Below are 27,365 nucleotides of genomic sequence, written 5' to 3' on the forward strand. Positions count from 1 at the left end.
GCTCCATTCGACCTTACGGCATCCTGATTAAGGAAATAAATGACGATGATGAAAGCAGTGACGATGAAAGCAATGATCATGAAAGCAGTCATGTTGAATGCAGGTATGATTATAGAGGTGATGAAGATAGAGGTGATGATGATGATAGAGGTGATGATGACACAGGTGATGATGATAGAGGTGATGAAGATACAGGCGATGATGATAGCATGTGCATTATCTTGTAATCGTTTGCATGAACCGATTAACAAAGCTATGTCCAAAGTAGTTGAGATGGAAGATCAAAAACACGAGCACATAAAAAAAAGGAGTTTGTTTCTACATTATATCTTTATTGCATGTACTATTTTAAAGGCCTGAAAACCTTTTTTGTCAATCATCTTCTTACTACGAATGATACGGGTCCTACATGAATTTTGTTAAATATACAATCATGTTGTGTTTTTTCACAGAGGAGATTGCTCTATTTGTGTTGGGTCTGTGCTCTTGTCACTGTTTAAAGTTCTTGAAAGCATGTTAGTCTCTTCATGAATAATAATTCAAGATGTTTTGTTTCCTTACTTTTACTTGAATTGTTTTCCTACTGTGATAGAGAAATACTCATTTGAAAGCAGTTTTCTTTGGTGCTTTGATGAGAAAATATCTGCAGACTCTGATGATTTATTGTATCAAAACATCTGATGATTTTAACATTGTAATACCGTCTTTTTTACACCTGAAAACATGTTTGTTACTTGTTCATTTGTTACTCTATGTAAATAAAGAGTTGTTTATTGTTTTCCTTTCAGTTTTCTATCGGTGCTGGGGTGTTAGGGGATTTCTACAGAAACTCCTGCAGAATTGAAACTGAAAGTTTAACCAGAGGTTGTGCAACTCTGCCTACTGACAAAAGAAAAAACACCACAGTCCTTATAATACAAATGGTTTGGTACGATCTGAAGTGAAGAATTGAGAACTCTCTGTAAAGAATAATGATTCAAAACACAGATTTTGAAGGCAAATCTTGATACCTTATGACAGACAAAAAGCAGGAAATAGAAATGATATGGATGCAGTTTTTTTCTGTTTTCCGCTGTATTTTCTATGACAGAAAGAGGCATGTTGTTAGTTTTATATGTACAGTTGTTGAGATATGGTTTTCCTCTCACAGAATGAGCTTTGAGCTCAGTATTTATAAAACACACCTTTGCAGCTTTTCTCCCTTCTTGATAAATAGCCAAATCTCCTGGTTTTGTTCACAAGCCTTAAAGCACTTATATAATACTAAACTTTCATTTACATTTTCCACGAAATGAGATCTAATATCTTAATATGATCATTAGTGAGTGGGAGAAACTATACCTCTTAATATGTAGTTCTGGTAGTTCTGGTCAGCTTCTGCTCCCACCTTGATGAGACACGTCAGACCTTCAGCCATCACAAACTCATGGACCAGATCTTTGTCATCCTGAAGTTAAACAGAGGAAGCGGGCATAGAATAAGTTAATACAATAAACACTAACTGTGTAGAGAACCACACATAATCCCTCTTACAAATCATAAGTTTACTCATGTATTCAAGTTGCATTCTCTTTTGTTACCACATGATGTCAGTAATGTGCATGATTTGGACTTACGTTGACAGTAAATACACTTTCAATCCCCCCACATGTTTAGGCCAGCTGACACACTCTACATGTCAACAGCCACGTGTTTTGCAATTTGTTGCTTTTGCGATATCATGTCTCACAACAAAAACTAAATTAAAAGGATGATGAAAGCACTTCCAGGAAGCTGTCTGACCAGACTCAAAGAATGATGCCCTCAGGTTGCTCTCAACTTTATGACGCATCATTTCATTCAAGGGCTTTAGGTGAAAAATGAGAACCAGGAAGAAAGTCATGTCATTGGTTGCACAAAGCCTCATGCAGCAGCAGTGGATTGACGAGAAGATGTAAAGGACGTTTTCATTCGTTACTCACTTGCAATTTTTCTTGTGCCATTAAAGTGTGTGCAAATTGTATTCATGATACTTACAATAGCACTCAACTGCTGCAGTAATTCAAAGATCTCACACTGCTGTTTGGTTTCACACACAAATGGGTTCAATAACGCAGCTTGCTTAGTGGCCCTAAGCTGCAAACCATGGCGCTTTACTTACCACTCTAGCGTTCAGCGGCGGTATGTCACTATACTTGTCACATGCATAGTGTCTTTTCAAAATAAACTTCCGTCTTAACAGGAAGTTAGGTTTGGGCAACAAAATCCCTTAATTACGTTTAGGAGAAGAGCATCGCGACGACTCACGAGACCTGCTTGTGACTAACGAGTCACCTGGCTAGCGACTGACATAAGTCCCGTGACTAACAACACTAAAGACTCACACGACGAATGACTAACGGGACAAAATGTCAACTTTACTTTGTTTTGCACGGGACACTACAGCGGTCCCTGCTTGGTTTACGTACGTTGCTCTGCCGCAGTTGGGTGCGTCGCATACACGCGCTTCTTTATTTGATGCCTTGGGAGTGACAACAGGTTGGTTATTATTGTCTGTCTGTGTGTGTGTGTGTGTGTGTGTGTGTGTGTGTGTGTGTGTGTGTGTGTGTGTGGGCATGTATTACTCATGTTGTGGGGACTATCTACATAGTCACATTGTGGGGACTTGCATTTCTTTTGGGGACAGAATACAGGTCCCCATAATGTAAATCATTATATTCTAGGGGACGTAGCAGTGGGGTTAGGTTAAGTCTCCAGGAAATGAATGGAAGTCAATGTAATGTCCTCTAATGTGATGGAGACGCGACTGTGTCTGTGTGTGTGTGTGTGTGTGTGTGTGAGTGTGTGTGTGCTCTAGAAAAAGCACTTGGTGTTTAAGGTGGCTGACTCCTCTCATCTTAAAATAAAGATTCACACAAAAACAAATGCAAACACCCACACACTCACGCACACACACACACACACACACACACACACCCACAGAGGACACACCCACAGAGGTACACACACACAGGGAGAGAAACGCCACGTTGATGGTGATCCCTGTCATCACGGAGGCGCACGGTGGCCACAATAACCAACTGTATTCTGCAACAAAAACTGACAGTCATTGCATGTGAAATCTGCGTGTGTTACCTGAAAAATTTGCTTGAGAGAGAACAGTGCCCTTCTCAAGTCACGTCCATTGGAAATATACAGCCTTTCTGGAGAGAGAGAAAGAGACAAAGGAGTGGTTATTATTCTAAAATTCAACAGTAACAAGGCTTAGTAGAGTGACTCATTTCAAAAAGCTCACACAAAATGTCAAAACGATTCAACAAAATGTTTCGACCTGACCATATAAGCTTTGGTTGTATTGTTAATTCACCGCTGCACCTTTCATCTCTCACCAATCCTCATGTGTTTTATGACTAGATCAATAAAACTTGGAAGTAAAATGAGTCTCAGCTGTGCAAAAGTTGCACAATGGTTTGAATATGCAGAGGAACGCCGATAGAGTCAACGGAACCAATCACATCGTTCGGTTCCTGGCCACCTGACGCAGGCACTTCATCTCACACTTTCACCGCGTCCTCACAACACGTGCGTGGTCTCTCTCACACGCACATACACACAAACACAAATGCACACGCACGCACATGCACGCACACACGTTGCAGTGGTGATTAGAGCTCTATTGGAATGTTAATGAGCTGCTGGCCAGGCTTCAACGGTGAGGTATTCAGGTCACAACATGGAAAGCACTCAGAACCAACGACCATACAAGCTCTCACACTCTCACACTGATATTCAGAATTGTTACTATTATCCTTGAACACGAATAGATCACTTCTATCATATTACAGAGGCTTAAAATGTAAATTGTGACCCCATGAACTGTACTTTGTGTTTTCGTATTTCCTCTAAGGGTAGGCAACCTTAGGCACGTGTGCCACCATCGCTACGTGGTAGCTTAATAACCAATGGCACACTAGCAATAAGAGTGCAAGATTTTTTTGCAAATGTTGAAATGTCCCCTCCTCCACATGCCAAATTCCCTCTTTCACAGCCATTGGCAGCTGCGCGGCCTGTTATTTACGATGGTTTGATACTCTGCCTCTGATTGGCTAGTACCCGTTGCCTTCTTAGCAGAATTTGTTAAGTTTATCGCTGATGAACAACATTGATGGAAGGTTGGTCAGGTTAACGATTTCAACTCAGTAAAATATTTCTGGTACTCAATGCGTTGATAATATTTGAACATCTTCTGGAGAATGCATTCTCTTAATAATATTACAATCATCATATTTCTACTATTTTTACATAGTCATGGTTATATTTTGATGTTGATATTTGATCTGAAATGATCATTTTGTCATTTTGTATAACTTAAAAACCACACATTCGGATTTCCATTCCCCCCTGTTGTACAAGTACTTTTATTTGCATATTTGTATTTGCATACTACATACTAAACAGCAATTTACAACCATGTGTGCTCTGCATTAAGCTCAAAGTCTGCTCAGTTGAGTGTTCATACTGTCCATTTGTGCGTATGAAAATTTGTGTGTCAGCAGGGGGTTTGGGAGTCTGCATGTGTAAATCCAGAGTTTGCGTGTTGACGACAAATCCTTCAGTTCATCAGGAGGGGGTTAAAAGCGTACAGAGGTAAGGGCCTGCTGTCTGGAGCTCAGTGGAAACCGTCGCTAAGCTAGATAAGGCTAACCCAAGGCCAGGGTCAAAATCATTATCATTCCGCACACAGACGAAGAATTACAGGCCTGTCTGTCTCTCCATCTGCGGGGACCCTTTCTGCGAGATCAGCAGCGGCATTCATGAAATACATATGTGATAGTCTACAGCAGAGATAATGAAAGCATCCATATCATTAGTGCCAAGAGGCAACTGGCAATGAGGCTCCATGTATGGGAACTAAGAAGTGACTCCAAAAGCTCAACAAAAAAGTATGGTATGAGGGGAAAGAGAGGGAAGAACATGTACACACAAACGTGAAAGAGGTGAACTAAGAGAAAGGAATGGAAGGACAAGACAGGACAGGGAAAAGAAAATAGGGGAAAGGAAAGTGACGACCACCGAGTACACGCCAGGGTCTGATTTGAGGAAAGAAAGCCAATTGCTTCCGGGTAATCAAGGCTGAGGGGAGAAATGAGAGCGTCGAAGACGTGGAATTCCCCTTCCAAAAATACACAAACGTATGTCTTGAGTCAAATGTTGATTTTGAACCTTTTCTGAGTTAGTTAAGCTGATTGAAAACATGCTTAGTTTATGGATACACCAATTGTTTACCAAGTTGTTGGTGTACAATTGAGTATTTTAATATAATAACAAGAGTTATTATATTATTATTATAAGTTATTATTAAAGTTATATATATGTATTTATTTGTTAAATTGTGTTTTACAAAGTTAGCAGAGCAATATTTAAGTCAAGCCTGATGTTTCCGTACACACAAAGAATAACCCCACAATGAGGCATTCAGCTTATTAAAACACTGGTATTGGATCGGTACTGTGGGAATCCCTGTTATCAAACACAGTGTTCCAGTGTTTGTGCCCCACCCAACCGACTTCACATTTACCGTCAGGTATTTCTCATGTGACAGAGATAATTTGGGCATAATCACTACCTGCTTCATAGACAAGAGCTCGTTGAAATCACACTCTTCCCCTTAGAATACTAAATACACAGAACCTCTGTAACAAAACAAAAAAAGTCAATAAAATAATGAATCAAGTCAGATGATGATTAGCCACACTCATATATGTGACCTTTCATTTGGTTTAATCCTGTTTTTTCGTAAAACGGTGGAGAACACAGATAAGTGGCAGGTGCAATGACCTCATTCAATAATTCACAACAGACTCCAAACTGTGGCTCAGCCATAGCGCCTCTTTTCAAATGGTTCAGTTCAGTCTGGACTTCCACGTTCTCGTTTCTCTAGGTTTCCCTGGAAATCGAGTGGCCACTCAATGACGCAGGGAACACTTCGCCTGGCCCTTGACGGTCAACGGTTGCTTCGGTCGCTCACGTGTAGTGTTCATCGGGCCATGAGCGAGGCTGTCAGGGTAACCTTCTACCAGAATGTCTGTTGTCCATCAGGAGCATGTCAGCGGCAGTGATAACGTGAGCGTGATTGATTCGTTCTGGTGAAGCAGTTGGTGCGAAAAGGTGGGCATTATAATGAGCTAGACTTTACAGGGACCAACAACCAGCAATGTATACACACACACTGAATTAAATCTTCAGAAAACACATGTCTTGGTTTTCTATAATTCTTTCTATATTTTCTTACTTCTCTGCAACATACTATTTATATCCTGAAGATGGAAACCTCTCCAAACCGTTTTCTGTGCAACAATATTTAAATAAAATTGACTAAGTGAATGGACTGGTTTATTATAAGAAGCTTCTCACTTTATACTTCCCTGGCAGACACTGACAAGCCAATCACAAAATATGGGCCAGATATATTAATGTAATAGTTACATGGCTTCATATTTGTTTACTTTCACTCAATATGAAAGCATCACCGCTGCATGGACCCGTTAAGGACCCGCTATGTGCAGGCTAATGTTGGGGTGATCATACATGACGGATATATATCACCCAGCTGGATACAGATGCTGTACAGTATGCAACATGCCAGACAACAGAGGTCGCACACCACCACACTCATTTCTATGTAAGAGTTAACCATCTCCAGTCATTTAATATGGCAATGAATACTGAAATATTTTGTGATAAAATCCACCAGATGGTTGAGGTAATTTTATTTCTTTCCAAATAAAATCCCCTTCTTTCACAGTATTTATTTAATCAAATATATATATATATTTTCTTGATTCTAACACACTGACTGAGTTCCTCACACGTTTATCTGACTTTTGTTAAACATTTGTTAAACTTACCCTGTAGTCATCTGATAGTTGCGAACAAAGTCTTGTCAACATAATTACCCTTCCGCTCCGGAGTCAACAGAATTTGACATGCTAAATAACGAATGAGCCATTATCCCATTGGCACAGTTTAGAGATCCAGCTGTCTTAACACTGTGTGTCGGGGGTGATGGTGTATTCAAACTGAATGTAACTCAAACAAATGACTCTCACCTTCAACCTCTGAACAGCTTGAAAACAACACTGCCTTAGTATTCTCTAGAGGGAGACTGAAATAACAGCACAACACAAACTAGGAAGATAACACATCTTAATTAGATGCCATCCAGTTGTCTAAGAGAAAGAGGAGGAGATGGAGGAAGGAGAGGAAAATTGCAAAAGTACGGTTTTTGAAGGGAGGATTTGCCTGTCCCTGTGTCTTTTGCTGGTCGTTCTGCTTTTTTTTTCCTGGCCCTAGATTTTATTATTGTCACAATAAAAGCTGAAACACTCACTGGGATGTGTCATTGTGGCTAGTGCGTGTGCTTGTGTAGAATGTGTGTGTGTGTGTGTGTGCATGCACAAGCCCATGTGTCCGCTGAGTGCAGACAGACAGATGAAGGAAAGACAGAAAGGCACATTTCATTTATAGGGTCGCTTGGAGTTTTACTGTTTTGTTTTGGAGGACTCGCAGTTCATTTGCACACTGTTTCACCATGACCTCACACGCATTGCAATGTGTCAGCCTTAACGAGTCATTTAGTCCCATATTCCATCTTAAAATTTGTAATTTTATTTTTGGAAAGGGGGGGGAGGGGGAGTCCGCCAGCAGAATGAGGTATTTCCACTTGTTTCTGATGTTTTCTGTTTTAATCCGATATGATCACAACTACACTCTTGGTTCACATGCATTTAATGATGTTTAAAAACACACACACAACCTATAAACTGTAGCCTTTCTATTGACCAGGTGTGCTAAACCATCGGCACATTCCCTGCTTTACAATAAGTTTGAAATTCTAAAACACACTTTTTGCAAATAACTAAACTGTTATCTACATTAGAAACATCATTCAAAACTAAGAGCCTGTGTGTGCTGTTTGCTAAACACTGTCACTGAAATGCCACACTCAATTATCAATCGCCTACAACCAGAATGCACCTGTGAAAACACCTGTAATCAATTAGATCACTTCAATCAGAGCTTGGACAGCATGTATAGGATTCAGGTTTGCTCTTTGATGTGCACAACAATGGAGGCCAATTTTGAAGAGAGAGTTGGCTGCAGTATACTAGATTTTGTTAACAGTCCAACACAATAACTATGTTCATGTCATCTTCATTTAAAGTAATTGTGTCTTATACTGTTAAAGGAAGAGCCACTCCCAGCATGCAGGACTAAATTATAGCTTTTAAGGAAAGACATGGAGACTGGAGTCCAGTTACTGTTTGAGCTTGGTTTACGTTTCCATTGGGTTTATCACATGCTAAACACCAAATGACGGACCCAACAGACGTGAAAATATGTCACCATGTTTATTATGATCCAATTCTCCTGTTTGTTTTTAATTCCTCTGACTTAAAATCCCTCCAGAAAAATATAATTCAAAGGCTCAATAATAAATTCAATAATGGGTCAAAGGGCCTGGTATAGAACTTCATAGCGTGCAAATGTGCATTTGTTTCAGAATATAGCAGAAAAAACTGAATGAACCTGCATGTCCATCAGCACACGAGTGCATGTGTACATGTGTATGTGGGAGTGTCCTCTACAGTGAAACAGGGATTCCCCCAGTGCCGAGGCCGTCTGCTAAGTCGTACCGGAGTGGTCAGACGCCTCCTTCCTCTCATGCCATAATGAGATTAGTGCTGTGACCCTTCAGCGTTGACTAATCCCTCAACATTTACTGCACCATCTACACATCTCCAAACAGAAAAACACACAGGCCAGCTCAGGCTGCACTAGTCCTAATCCACAGCAATTATACTCAAAACCTGGTACTTCATTTTTTTTTTGCAACGCAACAAATGCTAAATCGCAGCGTCCCCACTTGACTGAAGTCTAATTCTGCTTAGTTGGCTTTAGCAAAGAGCACCATCAGTCTACTACTACTATGCTTAATCTTCAGATTAAACAATGGCAGCCAGCTCAGCAGATGTTTCTTAAAGTCGACCTGGTTACAGAAACACATTGGTGTGAAGGTGAGATTCTGCAGGCTGACACGAAGAAAATGCAAGGACAAACCAAGAGAATCATAAGAATCTTTTTGGCATCCAGCATATGAGCTTCTCAAAGTCATCTATGAGCATTACAAGTCTCTACTTGTGACTCTTGTGTTGTTTTTGGCCACAGAAGCAGTTTTTTTGCTGCTGTTAATGGACATAGTGGAGCATTCAGCAGCTGAACGAAAAGATACTGCATTTCTCTCAAGAGGAGAAGATCATAAACAGAGATAGATGTAGGGCGGGACGATGTGGTCAAAATCTTCTGTCACAATAACAGTCATTTTATATCTTGATATGTATATATATATATACACGATATAGCAAATTTTCTGGTATTTTAATAAAAAAATGGTCTGTATGAAATAACCACATGCTGTACTGACTGATGAGTCGCCAACTTAATTTCGTTGTATGTTTTTACGATGACAATCCTTATCCTTATGATGTTGAATACCATTGTGGAAATTCAAAACTTGACAAATGAAAAGTGTGTTCATTTAATTAAGAACTTAAGTGCAAAATAATCAGATTTTCTGAGAAATTTGAGTTAGTATGCGCTTGTTATCATCAATTTAGACAACGTAGTTGTGTCATCACAATATCTCAATATATGATTCCATTGACAGTCGATCATATTCGATTATCCCCCAGCCCTAGATAAAAGCAACAGAGTATTGGACCTACGTTTATCAGGTAGCCAGCGACACAACTCCAAATTATGTTGCTCCGGATCTTCTGAATATGCAACGAGGCAACTGTTTGCTAACAAGTTCTCCATATAAACTTAAAAGATAATCTGTCAATGTTGTGTTTACAGCTCAAACATGTATTATTGATTGTTTAAGTAAACATGTCATTGACTAAATTTACATCTATAAATTAATTGGGATAGAAAAGAAGAATAAAGTAGCCTTTGCAAAAGAATCATAAGAGGCAGTTCCTCTTACGACCACTAGATGCTGACTCCAAGTACAAAGTGAATCAAATCTTCTCTCTGGAAAAACAAAGTCAGTGCATTTCTGCAGAGGAAGTCAGAGTCTCAATAACTATGATGCTACAGATGCTGAACTCATGTTGTCCTACCCTCCCGTCACCTTTACCGTTGTCATTTTCCTCCTCTAATCATTTTTCCATTGCTTTAATATTGAGCGTAATTACTGGAGGAGATGCAGCACCCCAACAGTATCTACGCAAACCTCATCAGAGGAATTATTTCAGTGTAACACATCTTTAACGGGTCACAGGATATTTACAGATAAGCACGCACTGATGTCAACCAAGGGTAATATTGTTCAGGACGGCACAACTGTCTATGGGTCAGACGAGAGAGGGGCGGGTCACAGCTGGTGGTCTTGCATTAAAGCCCAGTTATAACCGCTGACTCGTGTTTCTGAAGGATTTCATTGCACCCCTCTAAAAAAGCCTCCACCCGGCTGTCTGGGCCGATCAGTCAGTGGGCTTTCAGACGAGGTCTTCGATGGGATCTAAAATAAAGAAGTGAGAGGAGCATGAGGTGTAATGGCACGCTGGAGAGCTTTATTCAATCCCAGGAAGTCTTTACCTCTCTGTGCTGGTCATGCTAAATATAGGTGGGTTGGGTGTCTAACATACTGTAACATACATACTGGGTTCAAGCTTTGTTCAGGTCATGCAGTGCACTGTGTGTGTGTGTGTGTGTGTGTGTGTGTGTGTGTGTGTGTGTGTGTGTGTGTGTGTGTGTGTGTGTGTGCTGCCCTGTAGCTCCATATTCAGTCAAGGAAAAATAAAGTGAACTCAATGATATGATTCCAGTTATTGCCAATGCAGTTTCACCTCTGGCAGGAATTTCTTATAAACAACTAACTTTTGTCTCCAGCTGATCATTGGAAACAAGGACATTTCACACAACTGGCAGATTTGTTTTTACTTGTTTTAAGACAATGTAATGCAAAATTAAATGACTCTTTAATATTGAGTTTTTAATATGTCTTTGTAAGGGTTTGCATTTTGTATCAGTACCCATGTGCAAAGATACTATTGGGTGGTATTTCCTTCTTATGTGCACATATGTGTGGAGTGGCGTGTCAATTAATCTGTCATTAAAAGAACAAATTCTCCATCAATCTGTCATAATCGAATATAGCTTGGACAATAATGCATGATTTCAGTCTCATGTCAAGTGAAGTGAAAAGGAAAAGTTGGCAGGCAGCAAAGGCCAGACTGCTGAGGATAACTCGGTTATTTTGTGACTGTCTATTTTTCGTCTGTTGGTCTTGGCCTACGGTATGAGCACTGGAGGCTGCTGATGGTACAGATGACGATAGAGGCCCCATGAGCTCAGTGTGTGTGTGTGTGTGTGTGTGTGTGTGTGTGAGAGTGAGAGAGAGAGAGAGAGAGGAAAAGAGAGGGAGAGTGGGACCTCCAAGGTTTCACTGTAGGATTCATAAGATTTAAAGAGTGGCAACGGACCTAGACAGCGATTACACTCGGCTCAGCAATGACACACACACACACACACATACCCACGTCCCCAGGCAGATACAGTACAACAACACTTGGGAGGACATGACAATAAACTTTTATATGAGTCCCATAAATCCACCCCTGTGGAAACAAATGGCTGCTATATTTTATAGTGAACACACTGACATACAGTGCATGCAACATGCCTACATACACACTTTCATATATAGACACACACACACACACACACACACATGCAGTTAAACATATCCAGACTGTAACCTTGAACCCCGATGAAGGACATCAGCTGTAAAAGAATTTCAGAAGCAGATGTCTTCAGGAAGGAAAGTTACTGCCACATAAACACAAAAATACACGCAGGCTCGCAAACACAGTATGTCTCGACATACTGACATGACCAGAACGTGGCCTGTGCCCTTCATATGCCCCCTGGCACCTCTGAATTAGTCCACACACACCCACACACACAGGAACAGTTACCCACAACACAAACACAAATATAGCCAGCTTTTCTTACGGGCATCCGATGATACCACAGTGATGACAGGCCTGATCCTGACAGGCAGCTTCCGTACTGCTCTATATTCACACACAGACTACCTTAGTTACTGTGCTGTATACACAGGGAGTGATGACTCATTATATACTCACATATTCGCTTCCGGTGGCAAAGCAAATTTGCATCTTCACATCACGTGGAGTTCAACTTTGGTGAACTTTGACACACATAGTCGCAGCCTCAACCTTAAGCAAAGTGTGTGGGTGTGGTTGACCCCACCCGGCATTGCCCACAGTCACCACACATATCACCTCGGAGGTGACGGTCACTCGCCTGCAGTCAAGAGTGTGTGGCCGTGTCCTAATATCCTCTCAACACTACTGAAGCAAGCGCAGTTGTTTTTAGAACTTTAGAAAGCAGCAGATATTACTGAAGTAGCAATTCTCCTGTATATCCTGGAGCAGTGGCGGCTGGTTAATAAAATTATAAATTATACATCAAGCTAGTTGACATCTGTCACACTCAGATAATATATTTAACTTGACAGACAATCCGTTGAACTTGAAGATCTGAAGACTGAACTCGTGAACTGTTTTTTGATTCGTGGAGAAACTATTTTGAGTATTTTAAATACAAAATTACTCCACTCTAAAGTATTTTGTTACAAATTACGTTCGATTTTTATCGGCCCTATCAAATACAAATTACAAAATACTCAAAAGTAATTGAAATACGTATTTCAAATACAAGTAATAGAAATACTGCCCATCTCTCGGTATGGCAAATGTGAAGCTACAGTAAGCAGCCAGTTAGCTTAGCTTAGCATAAAGACTGGAAATAGAATGAACTGGCTAGCCTGGCTCTGTCCAAAGGTCAATAAAACACACTCACTAAATAGCACCTTATAGTCTATAGACTAAACTAATACAATTGTATTTGCATGTAACCGACAGTGTCAAGGGGTTGCTCTGGGTTTGCGATAATGCATTGTTATAAAGTGTGACCTGATTTTTCGCAGCGTGCAGTCAGACACAAAAGCTGATTGTGGGAAATTTTATGGTGCTCAATCCCACATACAAGCGTGCACGTGTGAAACAAGCGCCCAGTGTTTTCCCTCGCTCTCCCCCCTCACCCTTTGTCATTCTGTCTCTCTCTCTCTCTCTCTCTCTCTCTCTCTCTCTCTCTCTCTCTTTTCTCACGCTTGCTGCTGATGTCAATGTTAATTGACTGGATTCACTTAGCATGTGCAATGGTCAGAAATAAGATTTAAAAATGAAATGTTAGATGACAGCATTGATACTACTCTCATCTATGATAAGTGTGAGGCTTCAGTCAACAGCCAGTTAGCTTAGCGTAGCACAAAAATCATTCAACTTTTTCTCAACTAGTGCATTGTTATAAAGATTCCCTGGGCATGTGCAATGACAGAAATAGAAAAGGGGAGCCTGACAAAGAAGAGAGAGTTAGACAGACATAAAAGAGTGAGTGAGAAAGGCAAACACAGTAGAAGCTGACGGAGAAACCAGAGTAAGAATGACAGCAGCCAGAGCGGGTAAACAGGGAGGATATTGTAGGATATGTGCTGCTTGCTGAGTGGATTAGCTCAGTGAAATCTTGCTCTGACTCACTCCACACTTGCCTGTTGTTATACTCCTCTCTTGCTTGTGTGTGTGTGTGTTCTTTCCTGTGCGTGACCTTAATACAGCAGGTATGATGAGATCAGCTATAAGGGAGTTCTGGCATAATTACGGTTATTTACCAGAAGACAATGTACCAATTCAACGTTTTTGGGACTATATTCCGCCTGCTGGTCTTGGCTTATAGTTGACGATAGAGGGCCCATTAATGGAGTGTGTGTGTGTGTGTGTGTGTGTGTGTGTGTGCGTGTGTGTTTGTGTGTGGAGGTGTGTTTTTATGACTTGTGGGGACATAAATCTGTTTACACAGTCACATTGTGGGGACTCACCTTCCTTTTGGGGACCAAATGCAAGTCCCCATCGCGTGAATCATTAGATTTTAGGGTGAAGACTTGGATTTAGGTTAAGATAAGGTAACTGATATGTAACTGCTGCAAGCATTTGTTTATTTTGGGTTACAATCTTATTTATTTTTTTATGTACTGGGGTTAGAAGCAAAATTAACTCCTTGCCAGTCCAACCAAAGTATTCTCTAAATCAAACTGCCAAAGCAATATTCCCTAACTTTTCTAGTCTGGAGTCTGGAATCCCAAAATAGCAGACTTAGAACTTATAAAACTATTTGCATCACCATGGCAAAGTCTTCTCTCTTTCCTCGATCTCCTCACCTGTAAGACAGAGGACCGCAGAGCTATGACATAACTTGTGGAGCTGCTGGCCAGCTGCTGCTGCTCTGTCTGGCAGGTGCATTTACTCCTTGCTTTGTTTTTCCCTTGTGTTTTCTTCCCTAAGTGATTTACCATTTCCCTGGAAATCATCCCGCTCCCCCCGTCTCTCTCCACACATCCCCTAAACCCATCATCTCTGAAACCCCACGGCTGGACGAGATGCCAAGTCCACAGATTCTCCAGTTCTGTGTTCTGGATGTTTAGCTTGTGGTAATTGTAATGTTTTATTGCATTATGTAACAGCTTCAAAATGATTAAAACAGACCAGAAAGAGGTTTGTGCAGGTACACTCAGCTGCATATATGAACAAGCCCAGACATAACACTCAGACGCATACAAAGCCAAAGACACATGCACATATGCAGTATATTTCTTCCAGTAAGAGCACTTAGGGTTGGAAGAGCAAACCCCAAACAGCAGTGTGTTGTGCAAGCGCACAACAGTTGGGCTGCTTGTGTTTGTCTGCATAAATAGAGCTCAGGAAAAAAAAAAAACTGCCACATCCACAGAAAGCAGAAACACTGCAACACACAGACAGGATCCTTCACACCAAAGCAACTGATCACAATAGATGCACAGCTGCAACAAACAACTGGATTACACAGCAAAAACCATAAGAGATGTAAATAATCACATCGAAGATTCACTGCATAATATAAGCTTGACTGCTGAGCGTAAACAGTGCAACGTGCACACTTGTTATTTCTGTCTGCTTCTGGCTTACTGCAGCAGAGGACATTTAACTATCTTTGGACCGCGGTCCCCTTCACCAACGGTACAGTAAGAAAGCAAGACGGCAAGTTATTTACAGTTGGAGACAAACTGAAGAGTGCTACTGGAGTAGGAATTGAGACCAGCTGTAGGATAGATGTGTGTTACAGGATTTTCTACAGCAGCTAGTGCTGTAAAGTTATCCCACCACTTCCACTGCTCTACACCTTCATCCCTAATGCCTCATCAGCCCACAGCAGTAACTAAGGCATGAGTCATTTGGGCGCAATGCTCTCAGTTGCTCCTCGGGGTCTCAGCAGCTGACGAGGGGAAACTATTTGAGTGTTTTTCTCTTTCCTTCTTTCTCCCTGTGAAACACCGATGAAAAGTTAGCAGCGTGTCCTGTATTCTGAATGCACAACTACTGATTTCAGATGATGATGAGATAGCGAAAACAAAGTACAGACACATAAACACACATTTGCACGAAGATATTACGGCTGTGCACAGATTGAGTGAGAGGTCTAAACTTGTCAGAGAGCATGCAAACAATTCGTTGGCACAGCAGAATATCCTTGTTGACTCACACAGGTTCACACAGAAAGATCATGAGGCCCAATTTCTTGAGCCAAAGCCACAGGTGTTTCAAGAGAACAAAGAGTCATAAGCCGTATGTGAAGCTGAGCAGAGTAAATATAGATGTAGAGATCAGAGCGGGCAGGCCAGAAGAAGAAACAGGTTGCAGAGGTTAAAAACAACAGAGGTGGTGAGTGTTTGACTGAAACCAGTCAGGAGATGGGGAGGAGAAATGGAGACAAATGGACAATGTAGAGCAAAGTAGATTAATAGAGGATGAAGGGGAAAGGATGCCAGATTGAAAAGTAGTTAGAGCATGTTGGCTAAGGTTTGCACGGATATTAGAGTGGAGCATGTCAGCAAAACCCTATAATATGTCCTACACCACTGCCCCCTCCCAGCTTACCCATTACCAAGCATTATCTCCCTGTCACACCATGCCATTACCAGGCCTTATCTCCCACAGCGGGGGGGACACCAACACAGTAAATCCCTGTTGGAACCAGCTGCAGTCGTCTCTTTGTGGAGCATCTCAAAGCCAGATTGCGGTCACTACTAACGCACCCCCCCCCCCCCCCATCGGTAAATCAACACTGAATAGTGACTACTGCTTTTTCACCGGGGACCACCATGTCAGTAAACTCATATTTACAGAGATTTTGCCTGATGCCACCAAATCCTCAAAGCATCTCTTTACAGTGGATAACTACAGTTACTATAAACCTTTGATGTTGTACGGTGGCCTATTATTACTTTTGTATCCAATCAAAGCAGGATTAAAAAAAAGCAAGAAAAGACAGACAGATGCAACACAATCTTTGACTCCGTTTTTGACAAGCTGCTAATTTGTTATGTAACAGCCCGAGCAGAGAAAATCAAAGCAAGTCCCTCCCCCCCCCCCCCCCCCCCCGCTCTCTTTTACATTACATTACTGCGAGGGGTGATTAGAGACGGATAATTGGGGCACAGAAATCCAGCAGTATAGGAGCCACATTTTTTTGAAAAAGGGTTAAATTCCAGAGGTATCTGCCAAGAGATTGAATAGGCTCCAAAACACATGCAAGGTCTTTTGTTCTGCACTACGGCTCTTTTGTACCTGCTGTTTGCATTACAGGGAGCTTTACCTGTCAGATAGCATACCCTTTGTATATTTGATCACTTAAACTGTATTTAATTACCGCTTATCCGTTCACTTCAGGGGAGGCTGGGAAATGAGGCCACAATGGGAAACAAAAGCTTTCTGCTAATGTGCTTCACAAATACAAAATTAATGACAAAGTATCACAAGAAATAATGACTCGATATCTGTGAGATTTGCTGTGTTTAGAGCTACATCAATCAGCCAGACCGATTTATTGAATCTATTAGTTTTGAGGTGTTTTAAAAACAGTGTCTATAAGAGATTATTTTCGACTATGTCCTGCTACACATCTATGCTGTTATAAGTGTTTAAAAAACGAATTTAAGGGGAAGAAATGTCTCTAAATATTGGCTCCCGCTGCTCCGTATTACCGTAGCATACGGGCTAATATTTAGTTAAAAGAGTGCCCAAAACTCTCTCTCTCTGCCCCCTCCCCTTCCCTGAACCTGGTCCATCCAGCTGAATTAAGGTCAACATCTTCCCCCAATGAACTCCCCATGAGTCTCTCCCATGTTAGTCCTGCAGGGTCACTAGTAATGTCATGATATTTTATGGACCCTAGAAATCTAGTATTGTCAAATGTCCATCAAATATGCAGATTCGGGGTCATGGTTGCTCATTTTACAAAAAAAGCTAGACGCATATTACATAGCCACATAATAACAATCAACAAATTCACATCCCTTATGATAAAATCATTGTTTTGATGCTGTCATTTTGTGGGAATGTACTGAGCACTGATGCCTCCACGTGCCACCGATGATGCTAGCGGGGCTGTAGACCTCTATGACTTCTGTAGTCTTGTTACGTAAAATTATTGCCCCGTGCAGTTAGTAAAGGTTGTGCGGCCTTCCTCGCATGTTTCTGTGCTGTCAACACTTTCTAAAGATAACACCTCCACCTCACCCACACCCCTGAACCACCTCTCTCCCCCCATCAGCAACAACAAGTCTGCTGCGACAGAGACTGCTAAAATGAACCCCTAAATAAGGGTTTCTGATTGGCACTCTGGCGAGTCTGCAGACCACAGGATCAACTAAGAGAAGGGGAGGAAATAAAGGAAACAGGGCACACAGTAGATATTGAGAGACAACAGAACAAATGAAGTAGATGGGCAAAATGAAGAGGCTCAGGCTAAGCGTTGTTCATCCTGAAGCCGAGGACACTCAGGACACCTACCCTGCATCAAAAGATAAATTCCTGTTAAATTGACGCTAATCTCCCAGTGAGGAAAATACAGCGAGCTGGATCATTAAAGTGCCACGAAGGCCTCCCCAGTGCAGACACATCGCCTGCAGAGAAGTGCTTACACTAGCAGACAGAGTCTCTGCTTTGCTGATCATGCCAATGTGTACTCCTTCTCATATACAACAGAAACAACTCATTAACTCACACACATTTTCACAGCCTCACTTACACATACACACATCACAGAGCATCCTTAATCCCAAATTGGCAAGCGTGAATGTAATTTGATCTTTCCGTTAGCAGCGATGCCAAGAAATGCCAAGGAGAGGCGTCTCTCTTAAAGTTGTACTAATGTTTTCACCCTTGTGGCCCTGAAAGAAGATCAATGAACAACTGAAGGAGGTCGCAAACTCTAAGATCTCCCTAACATTTGACCTCAGTACAAACAAATCCTGATCCTTGTCAATCAAACCTGAAAGCTGATGAAGACGGCAAGATTAGGAAAATCTGTAAGGAATTGATCCTTTCCTGCATTTCAGTCTCATGAACAGAATAATTACCATGCATGTGGCACAGTCAGCTATCCATGTACTCAATCCAAAGCCATGCCATGCAATCCCACTATATTGACCAACTAATAATGAGTCACAGATACTTGATTCCACAAGCAATTTGTATTCTTGATTGTGACAGACTTTTCATTTTACGGACAGTACGCCGACCACTCCTTTGGCGATTTGAAGGTCAAGACCCTGAAGGATTAGAGAATGTTACAGATGAGTGGATAGCTGAACCGTCTCATTGAAGCAACGCCGAGAGGGGGTTGTAAATGGTCAGTAGATCTCTAAAGTGAATGGATTGCTGTGACTCGCTCACGCTATCTGTCTGTCCAATGCAGCAGAATTACAAAGTGTCACTCCAGAGCATCAACTCCAGTCGGGATCTGGTTGTTGCTCAGCATCTGTGCCATGCTGAATGAAATCTGGATTGTGGGCGATAGAGTGAACAAACTCTATCAACAAACTTTGGCACCGGGTAAAAATCATGAAGGTTTCACTCATGCCCTTGAAAGAGAAATGCATCGCATATGGTGAGGATGCATTCTTCTCACTACTAAAAGAGCGCTGGTCTTTTTTCAAATTATGCCGAGAGAACTAAGATGAGCCAAGGGAGGGTGTGTGTATTATATGTGCATGTGTATATAAGTGTGAGAGAAATATTTAGCTTCACAATAGTATTCACAATATACTGTGTGTATATATATATATATACATTATATGGTGTTTCCCCTATATTCATTCTACAGCAGCACACAGCCGCTACAACGTTATGAGCGGCACTGCTAATATTTCACACGATCATTAATATCCTCTGCACTCGTGTTTCACCGAGCGCATGGCTTAGCCTCTCCACACACACACATACGGAGCAGACCACTTAACGCACAAGCCAGTCATAATTATGTTTTAATGAAAACTCAACTCATGGTTTTTGTTCCCGGTGTTCTTCACCACTGTTTTGGAAGAAGGAAATAATGGAAGTAGAAGGCAAGTTCAGGGGTTTGTGACCCTTACATTGGGTAAATACAAACTGCTACAGCATGCTGCAAAAATATTTCTCTAAGAACTTGTATGATAATAGTTTAGAATCATTATTTTATTCTTAACTATTTTATTATATTTGACCCTGTAAAAATGAAAACAAGTTATGTCACAAACTAAATTGACACTTTTTTTTTCCCTGGTATGTGTAATTTTCTCTCCTTAACACTATTAGTCCCACTCCTAGTGACCTTTCACCTCAGCAGGTTCTCAACCAATCCAGGGCAACAGATTCTAGGATCCAGAATTAGCACCGCTATCACTGGCATGAAGAATGTCGACTGTGCAGACAAGTCATGGAGGAAAGGAGTGAGCAGAGACAAAGTGAAGGGGTGATATAAAGAGAGTGAGTTGCAGACAGAAAAAGGATTGTTGTCGCTCGTTATAGGACTGGGCTGTTATGTAATAGTAATGAGAAAACAGATAGCAGAATCATCCATGTGTTTTCAGGGCATTCTTTTTTTCTAGATTATGACCAGAGACTTTACATTACACAGCCAGAAGGCAAGACAATTCGAGAGTGAGAAAATGACATCTTGAAGCAGCTGAAACGCTAAATTATGAATAATTTTAAATGATAAGTGTGCTAGATATTGGTAAAATGTACACTTTAACAGTCTACAGCTACGCTAGCAGCTACGTGAGGCTGTACACAGGCACAGTGATGCTTTGAGCCAATGGTTTTCAACAATTTAGCACGTTAACATTTGCTAAATAGCACTAAAGACAAAACACAGCTAAGACTGATGGTACTGTCATTAGTTTTGCTGGTATTTAATCAAAATATAAGTATTGGACAAACTGGAATTTTGTCATGATAGTAGTGCGAAATGAAAAGTTCACGTATTTGTAGTACCAAGATAAAAATAAGAGTTTGTGATGCTTGATAGCTCCTATCATTCCCTCCCTCCCTTGCAAATCTCTCATTCAGTTCTTTCGTCCTACTCTTATCGTAACATTTCCCCTTTGGTGCTGCGATCTATTTCTTTAAGCACCCTCTAACTTTCAATGATACACACACTGTCTCCTCAATGACTGTCTCCTCCCTCCCTCCTCCTCTTCACCATCACAAACCGGGAAGAGTTAAGGGCGTCACACTGTGAAGCCTTTACCAGCCCCAGAAGGTGGGAAAAAACGGAGCGTACACTTTATGGCCACATACACAGGAAAAGCTTCCATTCACCTTTCTCTTTCTGAACTGTGTAAAAGCTCCCATCATACATGTTTAATGCAAATACTGACATGATCGCAATACCACGTTGAATTGGAGAAATTTCACACAGCAGTCGAACGTGCCTCTGACTGGGAGGTCTCATGTCTCGACACAAGCATGTTCCATGTGTAAACCCCTGGACAGCCGTCTAAGCGTGCACTGCAATGTGTTCTCAAGCTTGCTGATGTGTCTGACTGAGCATGTGTGTGTGTGTGTGTGTGTGTGTCCAGGGAGAACCTGGTGTTAAACACGTATATAAACATGTCACACAGCACTCACCGATGCAGGCGTGCACACGGACGGTCAGCTGGGTTCGTAGAATAACACTGTGCTTCTTCCCTCTGGACCTGACAACGAAAGAAGCAGAAATATCTTCATGAAAGCAATGATATGTTTCTAGATTCTGCACTCACTCACAACCCTTGCTTCAGTGGAGTGCTCTGTCTCGTTTCACAATTTATTGACACTTGATGCGAGAGAAGAATATACGGCAACAAATGAAACGGCATTGGATAAGGAAGTGCAATTATTTCATCCAGTCGGCAACTGCTTTAAGGAAAAAAAAAAATGTTACTTGTGTTAAATGTTCTTGATTTTAAGACTAACTATCGTGCAAGGACTTGTTATGATGGACCTTTTTTTTGTAATGCAGAGGCCGTTGGCATGATGGGAATTGTGCAGACAAACAGTGGCCTGCATTGGATTTGTACCCCCCCTATACTGATAAGCATCTGAGCTTTGAGGCCGCAAAAGTGCAGCAGCAGACACAACACACATACACACACACCTCCGCATACCATCATGAGCACACACATTCATTTCCAGTGGGAAAACAAAGGGAGAACACACAAACATAAGGGTAAAAGATGCTGGTATTCGGAGAGCGACTCCAACTCTCTCTCCTAACCTCAGTTGTTATTTTCCAGTCCGTGGGAGCCTATCGCTGACTTCCATCACTGACATGCTGATAGCATCCAATCCAAGCAGGGAAAGCACTGCTCTGATAACATGCAAAACATGCAGCGAGGATAACACACACCCAAACAAAAAGAACGGCTGGCCTCCTATCCTTCTGCTGAGCTGCGTTATCAGCTTTGCTAAGAAATAGAGCAAAAATGTTAACACGATCTGCATGAGATGCTGATAGCTAACTGTGTTTTTTCTTGCAATTTCAATTTCCTTGCCGGACCTGTATGATAATGTATTGTGTGAGAATGACAGGTGAGAATAAGGCTTCATGGAAAATGATACCCATGATGCAACGATTGGATGTGAGAATGTAAAAGACTGTGAGGATAAGAAGGGATGTTTTGGATTGCAAATGCTAGTGAGCTGGAACGATTCACTATACTTAATAGATTGTTTATTCAAATCCATATCTCAATATCGTTTGAATAATACAAAAACACCTCTCATGGCTTGGAGGAACTCTGCTCGACATGACAATCTACAGCAGCTTGCTCCTGCTATTTCCCCTCCTTTAGTGAAAGCATCCTCTGAGCTGTCCTCGTCACCAGAGGACTTGTTTACTGTCAACCGTGGTGAGCAGTGTCCTGCCACAGCTGGAATCACAACAATGTGTGGGAACATAAATTCTGGGTGATAATGCCTTAACATCAATCTATTCTTTTTTTGTTGTGAATATTTTGAGATTAGAGAGATTAGCTTCAGCCAAGACAAGACAGTAAATCCATGTGAATATGTGACAAACGGCTGTTAATACAGAACAGTAACATCACACCTGATGAATAGACACATCTAGACAAACCCAAAATTCACAACCACTATGGCTTTTAAGACAGCCGTTAAAACCTGCCTGACTTTAAAGTAAAACATGTGGTTTGAGGCTGAGGTACTGAGTATGATTAGTTTATTCATTTTTTGGCACTATATAAACGGTGTTCTTCCAACAGAGGGAGGACAAGGACAGGCTTAGTCGGAAGCATCTATCCTCAACCTTTGTGATGTTAAAGCCAAGAAAGGGTCAAACCCGACCCAATGTGTCATTCATTTCCTACTGTCAGTACAGTATGACCTTGGATGACAGACCTTCTGTCTGGCCTGTCCAATCCAAACAGTTCTCCAAGATCTCAACGACTTCAGAAACACACACAGGCCTTTATACGCCTGTCCATCACCTGTCACATGACTTACCAGGTGCATAAGAAAGACACATGGAAACAACCACACACAGGCACTTATCATGAAGTCTCCAAACAGATCGACATACAACAACGCTTCACAAACCGCTGGAAATATCTATCATATCAAGATATGAAAACAAAAAACTGAAACATGTTTTGAATTAATTAGCATCACTGACATACAACTTTTTTGGTGGAAACGCTGAGCCCTAGCAGCACATTTTCTCTTGAAGAGAGACACCAGCATTGCTTCTGGGAGATGTGAGAGACTGAAAATACTTGACGACAGTGCTGTTACAAAGTGATCATGCAGTTTCTTCTAGACTTGACAGGTTTGCGAACTGTGAAATTTTGTCACAAAGATCAGAATATCAATTATTGTAAAAACACAGTGAGAGAGCTGTAGCTGTGGAAGGGAGGGCACATCTGTCTCACTTTCCAGAGCGCTTCATACTTTCCATGAACTTGTGCTTCCAAGAAATCCACATCCAGCAGCTTGTGATTCTTCCCACTTTATAAGAATGGAGAAACTCAGAAAAAGATATATGTGTGGGTGTGTGTGTGTGTGTGTGTGGGGGGGGGATGACTATTTGGAAGGGCATACATGTGAATCCGTCTCACCCTGTGTCATCCTGCAGAAAGCCCTCCAGCTCGTCCTTTTGCTCGGCCAGAGAGGACTCCAGATCCAGATAGGTGCCATTGTGGGAGAGCTGCAGCGTACAGTCATCAAGCTATGGGAAAGAATGAAACAATATTTTGAACACAAAAGTCTTCAGGATACTTGATTCAACTGTGTTGAACAAAACTAGGGGCCAACTTAAAAAATTGGCATTTAGACCTAAGTTTGGGATGGAAAATATGGTTCAGCACTTGGACATACGCAGGGTGGCATGTGAAAAGTCCCTGGCCTTGCTATGATACGTGCATGTGCCACCCACAGGAATGATATTGGTCTCTGGATCCACAATTTTTTAATACTCACTCACTATGTCTCTGCATGCGTTTCACACCCTTGTTTTTTTGAACAAGTTGAGCCCGTAAAGTAAAGCCAGTTCACGGGGCGAGGATTTCAACGTGAGTCGAGTGTGTACAGTGATCCAAAGTGGGAGAGCCATATGCGGTGTGCCTCTGCTTTCAGCATTACAAAGCTGTGAGGGGAATTAACTAGTGGAGACGTAGCAATAACGGCTTCAGAACATGAAACCAGAACCAGGGGGGGGAAACAGAATGAAAGGTTTTTTTCGTGCATTTAAATACCAGCTGTGAGAGGAAAAATGACTGTCAAAATTTCAATTGTGTACAATCTCTACATGTTTGTGGAGGGAGCAATCACAGTCATTCCCACATACATAAGTTACATGTGTACATTCACGCACACGGCAGATTCTCTTTTTCACTTTTCAAGAACCAATCTTGCGCCCATCCATCTGAGATCGCAAGATCTAAGGTAGCGCTGCAGAGCGGCCTCCGTCAGAATTGACCAGCTTTGCTCTGAGTAATGGGAAACCCTGCTGAGTCTGAGACCAGGTGCACAGTAATATATCTGCACACCACGAGCATTGATGTATACAGTCACAAGTTGATAGCAGGTGCAAGCAGCCGGCACAGCTACAACTCATAAAAAGTAACATACATCATGGCGTTATTGTTACAATAAGCTCTGAGCTTTACAACTCATTGTTAAAGCTGCTGATGTATGAATCGGTGAATGAGATCATGTGTCATGACTTCAGTTAGCATTTAGCACCTACATACTGGGTACCCTAGCCTCTGGTGTGCTGCCAAACGCCCCCCTGGCTGTCTGGTCAAGTTGCATGACGACGCACCCTGACCAGCAGAGACCACTGATCACAAGACCTGCTGCTGCCCTCCGTCTGTCCCTCCTTCTCATTGGGAAACGGAGAGACGGACTGTCGGATGGACTCACAGCATAAATATAACCTTGCTATATTTACCCTGCACTGAGGCAGCATGCACACGAGAGTGGGTGTGTGTGTAGGGTCTGGGGGGGGGGGGGGCACTACCAAGGCTAACCTAACCTATCATAAATTCTTTAAGCCAGCGGTCACCAAGTGTTTTTGCTCTTAGAGCCACCTGAAGGGCAGAGAGTAATGTGGAGGGTTACTGTTCTTACATTATCCTCCCGATTATCAAATTGGCTCGGTTTACCTTAAATAATGAAAATCGTGCTTTTAATAGGCAACGAGGAGACTGTCTGTCTATGTTCACTGGTTACTGTTAATGATTCCTCACAATAATTGTTAGTAATGTTTTATTAAGTGATCATAGGAAAACAGAGAAAGCACAAAACTTTTATACATTTAAACACGTGTGCGTGGAAACAGCTCGGCGAGTACGTGACCATCGTTTGGTTCAAGAGTTGAAGTTGAAGTTCAAGGAGTAGGCATACTTCTGTGGCATTTGTTCCGCCCCTCCTCCACTGTGACTGGACATTTGGGTGGAAAGTGACAGTGACGAGTGAAGCGTTTTACCCATATTTGAACATATTTCAGCTCTCGATGGCCATAAAAAAAATGACAAACATGCAGCGCTCAGAACAGAATAGACACTCAGCACAGAACACGCTGATATGCTTTGCAAATAATTCAAAACTTATGCTGGCCTCAGAAAAAAAAAAAGGCTTTGACCTAACAACTCTACCGGTGACTCATGCTATTTTCAGAAGCATGATTTTAGAAGGATTTATGCGCCTTAAGCTCTTCTTAGTTTGTTTTGATCTGGTTCTGCTTTTTCACTATAATTCTCATTCTCTCATTAGTCCCTCAGTATTTATACCAGTCCTCTTTCACTTGGTCCCTGTCAGATTGTCTTGAGCTACCAAGCGCTCCAGAGTATCCTCATAGTGTCTGATCGGCTTTTTCTGACCCTATTCTCCTGGTTTTCACCCTGCCTGAACTGTTAAGTAAACTGAACTGAACTCCTTGCAACTCTACATATCTCATTGTCTTGCTTTTGGAATAAGTTGGCCTGTGAATGTTACAATGACTCTTACTCTGGCTTCTGCTCCAGTTTCACCAAACTCATAGTTTGTCCTAAAGAGGACATGAATGTGTGTACCAAATGTTAATCCAAAAATCTGTGTCAATCAATCTGATAGTTGATGAGATATTTCAGTCTGGGCCAAAGTGGTGGACTGTCCAACTATCAAGCCAACAAGATAAGAAACACAAACATTCTAGTGCAAATACCGTATTTTAAGGGCCTTCTTTGTAGTCTAGTGATTTAGGTTTGACTACGTAGAAGGGAGGAGACAGACGGGGGTTTAATCATGCCCTGTCCCACTTTCCATTTATGTAGGACAAAAGCATTTCTTGTGCCCAATCCGCTGGCATTATTCAGCATTTTCTTTAATATTCCACTTGAGGCTTTATGTCCCAAGACAGAGCCCCACCACCACCTCCGTCTCCTGCTCCCTGATTTATTTTGCTGCTCCGCTTTTATCTACGCACATTACTCAATCATACAAATACTGCTTGGACAGCAAAGAAGTGAGCCCCGGACGACTCTGTAACACAATACGCTAACAGCTAACCGTCCAAAGGGTGTCTCCTTCCTAAAACACTTCGCTTGGGTAATAGTAGTAATAACATAACAAAACACATCGTGCTGGACGGAGCCGGCTGAGAGGTGGCTCCAGAAGGAACCGCAAGCTCTTCACACTCAAGGCTCCAGGACGGGCCAGGGAAACACTTAGTGGCTAGTATACTTTGCACTCATTTAATCAAATTCTCCCAGAAGAGCAAAGCAGGGAGAGAAAAAAAAGAATTGGGGGTAGGGGAGTAATTACTTCCATGTTAAAACAACACCAGGCCTGCCGGCGATCACGACGGGTCGACGCTTAACAATAACCTTTACGTAACTTAAACGATGAGTTTTTAAGAACGTTTTTGTCTCAAACTCGGCGCCACAGAGGAGCATTTTCTTTGAAGAGTGTGGAGGACGGTGTGTTCTACACAGCTATTAAATCTCCCAGTGTTGCTCTATTGGGAACCCTTTGGTAAGGAAATAAAAGTTCGGCTGTGAAGTCTTGGCTTTGTTGCTTTTGAGGGGAATGGGAGATTTCCCTGCAAAACTGATGGTGAGGCTTCTGCATTGAGCTTAAAATGTATGGATCATTTTCTTTTTTTGGGGGGGTACCTTGTCTTGGTGCTTAGTTTAAGTCAGATCTTTGCAATTTAACATCTTTAACATGCAAATGTTTCTTTGAAAAGTGAGAATATCTTTTGTGAGAATAAAAAGGAAACTTTTTTTCTCAGCAGTTTGGATAAAATGACACATCCCATGCACTGATTTAGCCCTGGCAAGTTAGCCTAACAGTGTGTGTGTGTGTGTGTGTGTGTGTGTGTGTGTGTGTGTGTGTGTG

At 41.7% G+C, this 27,365-nt stretch overlaps 1 protein-coding gene across 8 annotated transcripts in view; it reads right to left on the bottom strand.

Moving 5' to 3' along the window:
• The window catches only part of fhod3a (formin homology 2 domain containing 3a), a 48,617-nt gene that overhangs the window by 19,295 nt on the left and 1,957 nt on the right, over positions 1-27,365 (bottom strand). For all 8 annotated transcript variants that reach the window (XM_031853770.1, XM_031853769.1, XM_031853767.1 and 5 more), the window contains exons 2-5: positions 23,603-23,712; positions 21,117-21,184; positions 3,115-3,182; positions 1,342-1,447 (exon numbers count right to left, since the gene is read on the bottom strand). In XM_031853770.1, the coding sequence (XP_031709630.1) occupies positions 1,342-1,447; positions 3,115-3,182; positions 21,117-21,184; positions 23,603-23,712 (352 nt within the window). The remainder of the gene's footprint in view (positions 1-1,341; positions 1,448-3,114; positions 3,183-21,116; positions 21,185-23,602; positions 23,713-27,365) is intronic.

The sequence above is a fragment of the Anarrhichthys ocellatus genome, unplaced genomic scaffold (genome assembly GCF_004355925.1).
Source record: "Anarrhichthys ocellatus isolate YVR2014 unplaced genomic scaffold, GSC_Weel_1.0 scaffold14, whole genome shotgun sequence".
NCBI lineage: Eukaryota > Metazoa > Chordata > Actinopteri > Perciformes > Anarhichadidae > Anarrhichthys > Anarrhichthys ocellatus.